Consider the following 12231-nt stretch of genomic DNA (forward strand, 5'->3'; position numbering starts at 1 on the left):
TAAAACCTAGGAGTGGATCTCAGCTGCTGCAGTCAGCACAGTGCACCTGTAGCGCCAGGTGTCAGACAAGATTTCGTACCAGAAAGCTTTATCAAATTGGCACTGCGCTGCCTAAAGTCGAACGCACCTAAAGCAAAGAAACCAACCCAGAATTCAATTCGGCAACACAAGATGAAGTGAATATTTGCGTTGTAACTTTTACAGCAAATGCTGACAAGTGTTACATTTTAATTCATATTTTATATTCCATCATGTAGAAAGAGACATGAAGATAAAGAACCAGTTTATCATTCTGTACCTGAGGGTCCCACAGGATATTTGCTCTGTCACTCTCCACCACTTCTGGAGGTATCTTGCACTGTGACCTTGACTTCTAACCCATACTTTGTACAGATGCCCCTGTACAGATTCTGGATAGTGGCTCTAACATTCCCTAGCCCCTGTCCCCTCTCCTTCTCCTTGGTTTACAGCGTCAGCGTGCTGGACTTGCGGTGAAACCCACCGTGCATTTTGAGTGCTTTCTTGTCTTGATATCAGTGGCTTCTACAGTATCTCCTTCTTTGACTCGGTTATCAGGGAGGTTATCTGATAACCAGCAGGGCTTATGTGTTGAAGTCTGAGTCTTTTTCTTACCACTCAGCGGACTCCTCAGGACCTGCTCTCCAATTTGTAGGTACTCGGTTGTGGCCTCTTTATGGTTGTCATTTGCCAGAGGGACACCGAGGTATTTGTAGCTGTCCTTAACATCTGCTATGTTGCCGTCTGGTAGTTCAACGTCTTGAGTTGTGATAGTCTTGCCAGTATAAAGTACAAGTGCTTAGTAATCAAACACAGCAATTTCAGTCAATGAAATTAAATGAAAAATATTTTATTCATCTTAATGGAAAATTACATTGTTGCAGTATTTTCAACCATCATTTTATTCTCTCATTGTGCATGGTTGGTGCTGCTAGCAGTTAAGTATCGTCCTGTATCGTTTTGTTAAGTATGCAGGAGAGTTTCTGCGTGCCTCTGGCTTCGAGCGATGCTGCTGTCCTAACAGACGGCTCTTTACTCAACTAACAGGTCTGCTACTTCTGTTGGTGACTTGTGAGGAAGGGAATTTATCAACTTTGCAAGAGACACAAAGTGATCCTGTCCACCAGATCTCTACACCTTAGACACTGTGTCACACCCATGTCTGCATTCTGTTTCTTAGATGACAACTGAGGAACTGCCGTACTTTCAAATCCTCATTCAGACTAAGCAACTGCAGGTGTCTATAAGCATTCAAAAGAATGAGATCTGAGCAGTTCATTTAGGCAAATATTGACGATGCAGTTACATTAAGTTTTACAGCTGCTGGAGAAGTAGCCAGCAAACATACCCTCTTTCAGTCGCATGACAAATTTAACAAGCATGGCTTTGGAAAATGAGGAAACAGCAACACTCAAAGAAAAAGCACAAATGCACGGAGAAAACTTGCAAAATGCACACAAAAAGGCCCCAGTCAGTCAACAGGTTGGACCCAGAACCTTATTTCTCTTCATTCTTCCTTCAGTTCCGATGAGTCTCCAGGTCCTTAAAAAATGGCCTTAACCTTTTTCTTCTTTTAGTGGATGTATGAATATGCTAATTGTTCTCTGCCCAGTAAACCGCCCACCAGCAGATAATACTATCTACTTGAATCTGCTTCATTGTGCAATGGCCAATTCTAATATTGGGCTAATTCAGATGTGCACGTCTCAACCAGAGAGGGATTCTTAAGAATAGGAAGAGCTGATTATTCAAGATTGCCAGAGTACCAGAATGGAAATGTACCCATTTATTTCACTTACAGTGTTATCAGCCACACTGCTGATGGATGATTTTTCCCATGATATCTCTACTGAGAATATAAAAAACATCTTAAGGGCACGTTAACAAGGTTAAAAACTTAATTTATATCACTTAAATGTTCTTGCATCCTTACCCTGAACACCTCAAATTTATTGAGTGAGTCTACAGAGTGCTTTGGACTTAATACTTGACATCAAGATCAAGATTAATGCAACTGTCCTTATTCAGCCTGAGGCTATAAAACAGAATGCAAGAGCCAGTCAGCTCTATGCTGCTCACACAAAAACACAGATATCTAGATGGGTTCCAGTAAAATGTTCACTATTGCTCTCATGTTGAGGCATACAAAAACGTGGCAGGGGATTAACTTTCTTAGGTTACCTTAGAAAGTGCTCGGTGTGCAGTCATGGGTGTCCAGAGTGAAAATGAAAAAAGGCTCCTATGTTGAGGAGAGGAAGTGTGACAGCCAATCCAAACTGACCAATATATTTAGTTGCAGAGTGTGGTACTTAAGCTCAGACTAGAATCAATCAGTTTCATGAGGGAGATACAACTGAATGAGCAGAAATCAACAAACAGCATTCTTGATATAGGAGTTATTTTCGAGGTGTGTTCAGAGTAAATGGAGGGCAATGGAAATGGTCCAGATGGTCTTAGATGCAAACTGTCGAGTGTCCAGGCGGGTTGGGATGTTGTCTTTGATGTACGTCCCAGCCAGCCTGGACTCTCAGCAATTTGCACTGCCGTAGGGCGACAGTAGTTTATACTCGACAGTAAAGATTTAAAAGATACAGGGACGACGGTGGCTGACTTGAAGCAGGTAGGAAAGCTTTCCTTTGTTTTCACTGCATGGGCAACACAGTTGCATCATCAGCTCAGTTGCTGATGCAGTTCTGGGGTCTGTCTGTTGTTTAGTCATGATGGCATCATGCAATTCCACTGGTGCATATTTAAAAATCTTTATTTGTAGGAAAGTAAACGACAAGAACAAACACAGTAATATGGCCGATGTTTCAACAGTCCTTCGTCCTTGACAACATTTAATCCATCTCTGACGTAAAAAAAAAGTCCTCCACCACCTTATCGGAGTTTTGTGTCCTGTCCGGGTGGAACAAGGTCTGCACATCAAGCATAATAGCTTGATTGGGGATGTTTTGAAGAAGTTAGGTTTCTGTAAATATGTGAATACAGTCTGTAGTCTCCTAACCCTGCAGCCTCAGCCTTATGACAACAATTTTATTCTCCTGCAATTAGACGCTTGCCAGAAGAAGACTGTAACTAGGAACAGCCTTAAGTCTAAGCTGTCTGAGCTTTTACTCTTATCCCAGCTCCCACTTGGTTAATCAAATCATTTGCTGGCTGCTCGTTGGATACCGAGGGCAGAGATGCTGTGAAACATATTCACTGGTGTGTACCTCAATTAACCTTGTTTATTCTGTACTTGACGCAGTTTACCGCAGATGGACAGATGTCAGCGAGTAACATAGAAAACAGATTGCATCTGTCTATAATTGGGAAAGTCACAGCAGAATGTCTGTAAATGAGGCATTTTGGGTTTGTCACTTTTATTAAATTAGAAAAGTATCTAAGACGTGTTTTTACTTCAGCTGTATGGATTATTAAGTCTAGAGTGACTGAGAGAAAAAGCAAAAAATTTGACCCATTTAAAATATGAATGACTTTCTTAAGCAAAAGTGTGTGCACTTCCTGTGTGCGGAGCCAGTGTCTGGCACTCACTACTTTACTTCTTTGTTCAATTGATAAGATAGACATATTTAACTGCCAGTCTCATGTTAACGCCCTTCATTTTAAATTTGAACTCACCGCTCCTCTCTTTGATCCTCTCACTTCCAGTTTTGCTTTTACTTCCTCCTTTTAGCAGTCTGCTTCGGCCTTCACGTCCCCCAACCACAAATGCTGCAGGTGGCAGCTGTGGGTGTCCTTTCAGCCTTTCAGGACCTTCTCTTTTAACAGGTCCAAGATGACCTGCCTCTCTTGGCTCTCAAGATCAAATCTGCGCTCCCTCTCTTTTCTGTCAGCCTCCAAACGTTCCCTTTCCAGTGCAATCTTACCTGAAAACAAAGATATGAATGTCAGAACAATGACAGCCCAGCATAAATGAAGATAATACAACAATATGCCTATAAAGACTTTACTAAAAAGACTCGTATTCCTACTGAATAATGGCTTACATTTTTTCTTCCTACTTTATTTGAGCCCAGTCTCGCATGTATGAGTTACATCTCAGATTCTTGAAAATGAAATGGAAATTCTTTAATCTATATTTCAAGCAAAGAAATAGCTTTTTTTTTCACCATTTATGACAGCTTTTATCATTAAAGTAAGTGACATAACTTCAGTATTTATTGTCAGTTTAACTTCTAATCCTGATGGTTAAATAAAAAATGATCAACACCTGTGGCCCTTCCTTCTTTCTGTGTGTTTTAGACTCTAAACAATAATTGAATCCGCTTTTTGGATAGAAAGTCACGCATTAGTGCTCTGAAACTGTCTTACTCCTCTGAATCTCCAACTCTTCTCGGCGCAGGGCAAGCTCCTCCTCTCGTAGCCGTTGCTCTGCCTCTGAGCGTTTCTCCAGAAAACTTAGAATCTCAGAGTACGTCTGGCAGCAACACTGGCATGGTCGCTTGGCTGTGGGCGCCGCTGAAAGCGCCGCTGAAATCTCCGCCAACTGCTCGCGCTCTTCCTCTGGTTCTGTAATCATGACAAAATTGACTAAATCCTGAAGGGAACACAGTTGGCGGAGATCAATTTTAGAATTCAGAAGGACAAATACATTACATTGCAGATGCAATACATTACATATCAAACGCACAGTTGCCCTTAACTTTAAACTGAGGTCTCGGGTTGATAAATTTTACTTGTGCGCCACAAAAATCTGTGCCAGGAAACATCCATCCGCTGACAATACTGTTGCAGCTGTGAGCATCACACCCTCCATCCTGTCAGTGTCTTTCACTACTCACACAGTATTTATTGCCATTTATAGTCAAAGAGCCTCTTTCATTCTTTTACTTGGGCTGTGGGTTTTAAACGACGCTCTTGCCTTGTGCTGCATTCTGAATCTGTTTTACCTGCTGTGGGCGTTTGGTTGATGTCTGGTTTGTCCTGTTCCGCCAGAGTGAGTTCCTCTATGGCGCGATTTCTTTGCTCTTCATCCTAGGAGAGATAGAGACACTTCTATAACAAGAGCAACAAAAGAAAATGAACAATGACCAGGTGCAACAACTAATTCAATCTTAAATAGTGGGAGGATGTTTGTTGCAGAGGAAATAACAGAAATGTTGGGTCTCTTGTTAATTTAAGTGACCTTTTTAAGAACTTACAGTTGGTTGACAAGTGTTTTTTTTATCGTTTTCTGGCAGATTTTTGATAAAAATTAACATTTCAGCCGACAGAAACGATGCAAACTCATACGTTTAATATTATTTGATGAATATACATATATACATACATACAACATTGTCCCAACAGGAGCCACAATTTGGCTCCCATTACCAGCAGATACTCAGTGTTTGGAACACGTGTAAACATTGACCACGATAAATTAATTCAAATTGAATTTAGTGAAAATTGACTCCAATGACTCTGCTTAAAATTCCCACGACGATGCCATGATGTAGGTTGTGCACTGATTTAGGCGAAGTTGACACCTTTGATTTCAGATGATTTAGGATCGCCCAGCTAATTTTTGGGAAGTGGTTGAAGAAACTTTGTCCACTATATCACACATTCCTTCTTCTGTTCCAGCTTGTACTGCTTTAACAATCATCCCTGTCAGCTACAACAGTCTGGCAGAAAATGAGTCAGCGACGCTGACCACTCACTTTATGAGAGTCGTCTTTATTGAACTTCCCGCAGTTTACATCTATGCAAAAGACAGGTAAAGTAAAAGACTTTGGGTCTATGTAATGGAGGATCTTAAAAGGATATTCAGTTATTTCTTTGTTTTGTTTTATGTGAAGTACCTATAAGTCGTCAATGTTTCACATGCAGTCGATAGCAGTCAAACAGCTCTCAGTTTGGACAGTCAGAAGGATTCCTGGTGGCTGAGCTAAGCCAAGGAGCCATGATAGGAGCAATTTTTTTTACTTCTAAAACACATCAAAGCTCAAATATTTCCTATTAGTTTGAGAGAACGCTGTATTGTGGGTCCCCTTAAAGGCCTTTTGACTTTAGAACCCCTTTCTTCACTTCCAATTTTTATGTATTTTCATGTATCTGTTTATTTACCCTGACAATCTCCAGTTGTGGTGGGAAAGGTCCAGGTTTGAATTTCGGTGCCTTTCTGTGTGGAGTTTGGATGTTCTACCTGTGCCGGTTCCTCCAACAGTTATGAATGTTTGGTTGGAAAAGAAAAGAAAAAAATAATCGGGACCATTTGGTTTATTGGTGACCCTAACTATGCATGGTTGTAAGCAGGTCTACATGGGTGGATTTCCTCTCTGCACCTATTTTCTCGCTGAGGTCTGTTTTTCACTGAGTGAAAAGTGGAAGCAACTGGTTCAGGTGATACCAATCACATTGTAAGTGATCACTTTGTGCTGTCACTGTAGATATGTCTGTGTGTAGATCTGTGTCTCTGTCGTCATAAACGCAGATGGTAGCCAGATAAAAGATTGGGTGCAAGTTTATGCAAATATATAAGCCTGCACTTGCGCCAGATGTTTGTTTTGCATGCGTTTATTGAAGTGATTTAGAGTGAGCTATAAATATCCTTTGTGAAAGCTTCTCATTTCATTCTTACACTTTGCGGATCAATCTTTGTAAAACATGCATTTTGTTTTATCACCTAACACTTCTACAAATTCCTGTAAAAATAGCACATTTTTGTGAAAATGAACATTGGCAGTGTGACACACCTGGTACTTTGCACTCTCGCCGCCGCCTATGAGCCCCTTCTCAGCCTCCAGCTCCAAAACCTCATGAAGCAGATCCTCCTTTTGGGCGTAAAGCCTCTCTGTTCCAAACCTGAGTCGAGGCAGAACAAAAACACTCATACTGAATTAGTACTTTTAGAAGAGGCTGAGCAGGTAGCCAAGTCACTACAAAGCCACTTCACAGCCAATCTTTCCTCAGAAAGAGGTGCAGCTACAGCCTTTTCTGACTGAATCAACCAACCTGCGCAGACTGGGGAAGTCTTGTTTCTTGTAGTAGTCCAACAGGAGCATGGTCCTCTCTCTACACCTCCTGGCGTCCACCTCAAAGTTCTCCTCCTGGAGGGCGGCAGTGATGATCTCCCCCACACGGGCCCAGATTCGTCCTGACAGTATCGGCGAGTAAGATAACTGCAGATGCTTTATGCAACTTTTAAACAAAAACATTTTCTACACAACAAATAATTTGACACTCATTTATCACACAGGACCTGCAGTTTGACAGCATGTCAGTGTCTTCCACTGGATTAATCCTGTTATAAAATTACGAACCTGGTTCTTTTGAGGCAAAGGGGTTCTGGGCAATAACCTCTCGCAGGAGGATGATGTCATGCCGCGCAGAGAAACGCACCTGCCGCTTCCGGGGTGTGGGGCAAGCAATAGAAAATCCTAGGGTTGGAACCAAAACAGAAAAACATTATAGAATAGGACAGAAGCTCATAATATTCTGATATTCCCAAAACAAAGGTCCCCCCCCTCCACATCCAACTTCCTTGCTAATAAAACAGCTAAATGACATTCTTCCCAGTTGTGTTATCAATATATTTATCACAATGCTTCCTATCAAACTTTAATCTCATGGAATATCGTTGTTTTATTAAAAACAAAAAAACTGATTTGACCAACACGAGGTGCTTTTAAAAAAAAGCTTATTTCCCAGTCCTACTTGTGTCCCCGTGTAATCAAACGTTAACACAGTGTCTATAACCAGTGAGTCCTGTGTTTTGGTGACACTGTGTCAGCTGCAGTTAGACGGATGACAGCAGCTCTCCCACTGATGCCTCGCACTGACTCCAAAGGGCGAGCAGCTTCCAGCTACAACACATTTTAGCAGCAAGCAGACACACAGCCTGCGCGCCGCGGAGCTGGTAGAACCCACTGTGGCTACAGCAGTTCCAAAGCTGAACCCAAAATGCGTCAGAGGGGGAGGAGCATTGGTGCACGAGTACAAAGAGGCACTTGCAGTGTAGGATATGTTGTTAAGAGCCGTTAGACGTGGAGGTCGTGGTGTATCTCACCGTTGTTGATCGGTACTTCCACCACCACCCGTTCCATGCTTGTGTTTGGTGCATCCGGGACCCGTCTGACGCGCACGGTACACGTCCACTCACAAGTACAGGTCCCCCCTCTGACGTGTAACTCAACTTGGCAGAGGATCTGTCCGAGTCTCCGCTCTGCTTATTTGGTTGTACTTACTCTAAATAACCACTAGATGTAGGTAGAGGACTGCGGGTCGTGGCCATGTTGGAGCAGCAGGAGTTTAGGGCCCATTCACAAATATGTGTTATAAATTGGCTTTATTCTTAGACTTTATGTATTCATATTCTGTAGTTCTCTAGATAATCTATTTTCCTAGTTTGTACGTGTACATTCTGCTCATACAAACGGAATGTATGTCCAACACTTTAAGATGACGTAGCGGGATAAAATAACTGGGTCAGATAAAGCGTCTCTTAGGACAGATAGGTCTGGTACAGTAGATGCACGCCTGAAACAACACGCACACACACACATCGCTTATCACATCCAAAGAACATGACGAAGACGGTGGATGGCCTGCTCGCAGCATGAGTAAGTGTTCAATGATGCGTCGTCAAATGTAGGTACAACCTCTGAGATAAGGGTGAACATAAATATGAAATGTTTCCAGATCTCAGGACTTGGCCAGACGGATTTCATGCGAGAACTCTGTCTCTCCAAGTCCAGCGCTGATACTTGACCTGTGACCTCCAATAAACACTTTGTTTAACTTACGACTGCTCCAACTGGTTCTTGGGCTTCCAATATAAAGAATCGGATCTAACATATGATATATCCCACAGTTACATGGAAATAGACAAACATCTAGTTTTCGTTTTGATCAGGTAAGTGTATTTTATTTGTGGGTACCTTGGCTTTTTTCACTCTCCCACGAATGTGCTTTTTTTTTCTCACCATCACTGAAAACGGAAACTTTTATCCCAGAATATTTGGTGAAAAATGCAACAGCCTTTAATCTCCTTCCTCAACACTCCAGATTGAGCCGTGGCGTATTAAAAAGATCAACTCCAAAGTGTATAAACGCCCCTCATTTGTTCATGTTTTGCATCCGAGGAATCAGACTTTCACGAGGCCCTCTGAAGTGATGATGAGCAACAGTTCTCTAAACTCGCTGAAGGTCTTTTAAAGTTTTTCTGTGGACAGTGGCTACATTTTCAAAATTTCTTTAATGCAGTCCATGTGCCTGCCCATTTTACAAGGAACGTATTCTTTATTTATTTTTGCTGTCTGTTAATCAGTTACCACTAACATATGAAAAGGCAGAATTAAGAGCAGTGGTTAATAAACATGTATATACACACACATATATATATATATATATATATATATATATATATATATATATATATACATACATATATATATGGAGCATGCATACAATAGCTTGACCTATGAGGAACAATCAAATTCATTGTGCACCAAGTACAGATCAAGCCTCGCTTTTTCTGTTATCCTGGATATCTGAATCCTGTTTTTGTGACACAACTTTAGATGCTCATAATTTAGTGATTGGTTTTAAGATTAGGTTGAAAACTTTATTTAAATCTCTTTGATAAAACTTATAGCTCGGGATGGCTCAAGTGACCCTGAAACATCCCATAGTTGTGCTGCTATAAGCCTAGACTGCTGGGAAACCTCCCATGATGCACCTCTCCTCACTCTGCTGTCTTTTCTCTCCATGTACATGTGACATTACTGTTGTCATTATCTTGTGTTTCTCTTTCTCAGCAGGTATCCCTGGCCTGGTGTTATGGTGTTTGTTGTCCTCTTTTTCCTCTCCTCTCAACCTCCTAAAGGGAGTTTTTTTCTTTCTAACGTCACCTCGGGCATGTTCAGGAAGGGAGATTGGATCGAAGAAGTTTTGATGCAATAGCTTTCCATAGCATGGCAACTTTAAAAAAAAAAAAAAGGCTTTTGTATGAATTGGACTGATTTGGAATTGAATTAATTGGATTTGATTGGATTATGATTGGATTACAAAGAATTGGATTCTAACTGGCTTGAATTGGGTTGTATCTTTGAAGTGCCTCGAGAAGACATTAGTGGCGCTATATGAATAAAACTGAACTTGAATTGAATTAAGTGTGTTCAATAGATGTGGTTTGGAGCTACATTAATAAGGCTGACTTAAACTAAGTTCAATTTCCATGTCCAAGACTTTTTTCAGGCAAATATTCTGTAAATGTCTACTAATTTAAATCTACCACAAAAATGCCACACATCTTAACAATATTATAATCATAAATTGTTCTTTTACTGATAAATTATGGAAAAGGGGCAAGAAAAAAGTCTTTAATCCACTGAAATTGCTTAATATTCTAGCAGTGGGAAAAATCCAATGTAGGAGATGCAAAAAGAAAGTTTATATACTCAAATAATATATACAGAGGTGGAAACCTTCCCACATAGTGCAATATTTAAAAATGTACATGAAAATATTCTGGATTAATATTGCAAAAGTTCTGTCAACTTATTTTTCACTTCAAACTTGTCACATAGTAATACCATTGTCTCTAAATGCTCAGGGCACCCGTATGGCAGTATTTTTTGACTTGTAGGGAATGTCCCAGCATTGTTCAGATTGTACAGATATTGTTTGTACTGCCTTAAAGATTCTATATCGATATAGAATCTTAAATGATAATCAAATCAATGCAGTCTGGAGTTCTTTTTTTTATTTACAGTATCCTCACCTTTACTGCCCACACAAACCTGAGAATGCATGTCTGAATGCACTCACACTGTGTTAATGTTACTTTTGTGTACAAACCCAGCCTTGACGTAAGTTCTGACATAATTATGTGGAGGTAAGCAGGAAAGCAGACCTAGCAACCCGCTGCATTGAAATAATTTGATTAACTGGTTCGTGAAATGTTTTGAAAACCAACTGAGAGGGAGGGATGAAGGAAGACTCGGAGGAGAGTGTGAAGGATGTAGTGAGTCAGAGCTGCGTATGCTCTCATTACCTGTGACAGTGATGTTGAATATTTCTGTCATTCAGAAAGCAGTGGACTGAGGAGAGATGACACCTGCCAGGAATACCCATAGGCAACAATATGTTTATCTAAAAATAACTGAACGTGTGAAGAGTTACCCGCATCAGCTGTGTACAATCTGTTATTATACAGTACAAATCATCACCATGGTAATGCACATGAAAGAATAGGAAGCATGCAGGCACCAGCAGCTTGCACCACAGTGGCTGCCAAACTCTGTGCTCAGATGCCAGTGGACTGTTAATTAGCCTGGACACACAGTTCTGGTCATGCTGTGATCAAAGAACTTTTCCAGTAAGTGCTTTAGAGAGAGGCGACCACTGGAATTACAACACGAAGAAATATTCCTCCAGGCAGCAATCTGACAACCTTCGACAATGTCTCCTCTCCGCTCATTTTGTTGCACCTAATAGGCTTTTTTTTCTGCATTTAGACACATATGTGGACACCCATTCTCCAGTGTTAACTCTGATATTTGTGTAATCTTTTTACACACGTCACTTGACGTTATAGGTGTGTCTTTCAACACTTATTTGTACAGTTAGTCCTCTACTGTTACAACTCTTTGAAAAAAACTACCATTGAAAATTAGATGAAGTAGTTCTTATACAACAAAGGAAACACTGGAAAAGATCCACCAGAGCTGCATTTCTAAATGCACGATCGAATTTGTGGCTTTTGAGATTATGTTCACAAGTTATTCTGCGCTTGTGGTATCCATGGCAACAGGTTGGCTTGACATGCCCTTTTTTATTCAATGTTACTTTTTCAAATCTTTGCTAAGTTAAATACACTGAACACTAATGTCGGGTAACTAAAACTGAAGTATGTGAGGGCTGAATATACGTGACGATTTCAGCCGTTGTTTATTGGAGGGATAATTTCGCAGATGTGTTTTTTTTTACTATACCTCCTTCACTGTTAACAACAAAGCTTTATAACGAGATGAACACCCTCCTGCGACAGATTTACTGAAAAAAATGAAAAAAACTCCCAAGCCATCAAGTGCTGCAAAACTTCAAATGAAATAAAAAAGTAAGCTTAAATTATATATAAAAGGTTTCTTTTTTCTTTTTAATAAACTCATAAAAACACTTCCTTATCACTTCCTTGATGCACAGATGAGAGAAGCACCTTACCTGAACTAATTATTAAGTCAAAGTATTCCTTTAAGAGATGATGAGCTACACAAAATTATC

General features: G+C 40.5%; 1 protein-coding gene across 1 annotated transcript; it reads right to left on the reverse strand.

Annotated features, from left to right (window-relative positions):
* Window positions 1-852: 852 nt before the first annotated feature.
* Window positions 853-8068, reverse strand: LOC142379203 (uncharacterized). Its single transcript, XM_075464342.1, has 7 exons — window positions 8015-8068; window positions 7269-7385; window positions 6961-7102; window positions 6702-6810; window positions 4914-4998; window positions 4336-4533; window positions 853-3890 (listed from the first exon to the last, which is right to left on the reverse strand). The coding sequence occupies exons 1-7, from the start codon at window positions 8049-8051 to the stop codon at window positions 3763-3765; spliced, it is 816 nt and encodes a 271-aa protein (XP_075320457.1). The 5' UTR covers window positions 8052-8068; the 3' UTR covers window positions 853-3762.
* Window positions 8069-12231: the final 4163 nt, after the last annotated feature.

This window comes from Odontesthes bonariensis, chromosome 4, assembly GCF_027942865.1.
Source record: "Odontesthes bonariensis isolate fOdoBon6 chromosome 4, fOdoBon6.hap1, whole genome shotgun sequence".
NCBI lineage: Eukaryota > Metazoa > Chordata > Actinopteri > Atheriniformes > Atherinopsidae > Odontesthes > Odontesthes bonariensis.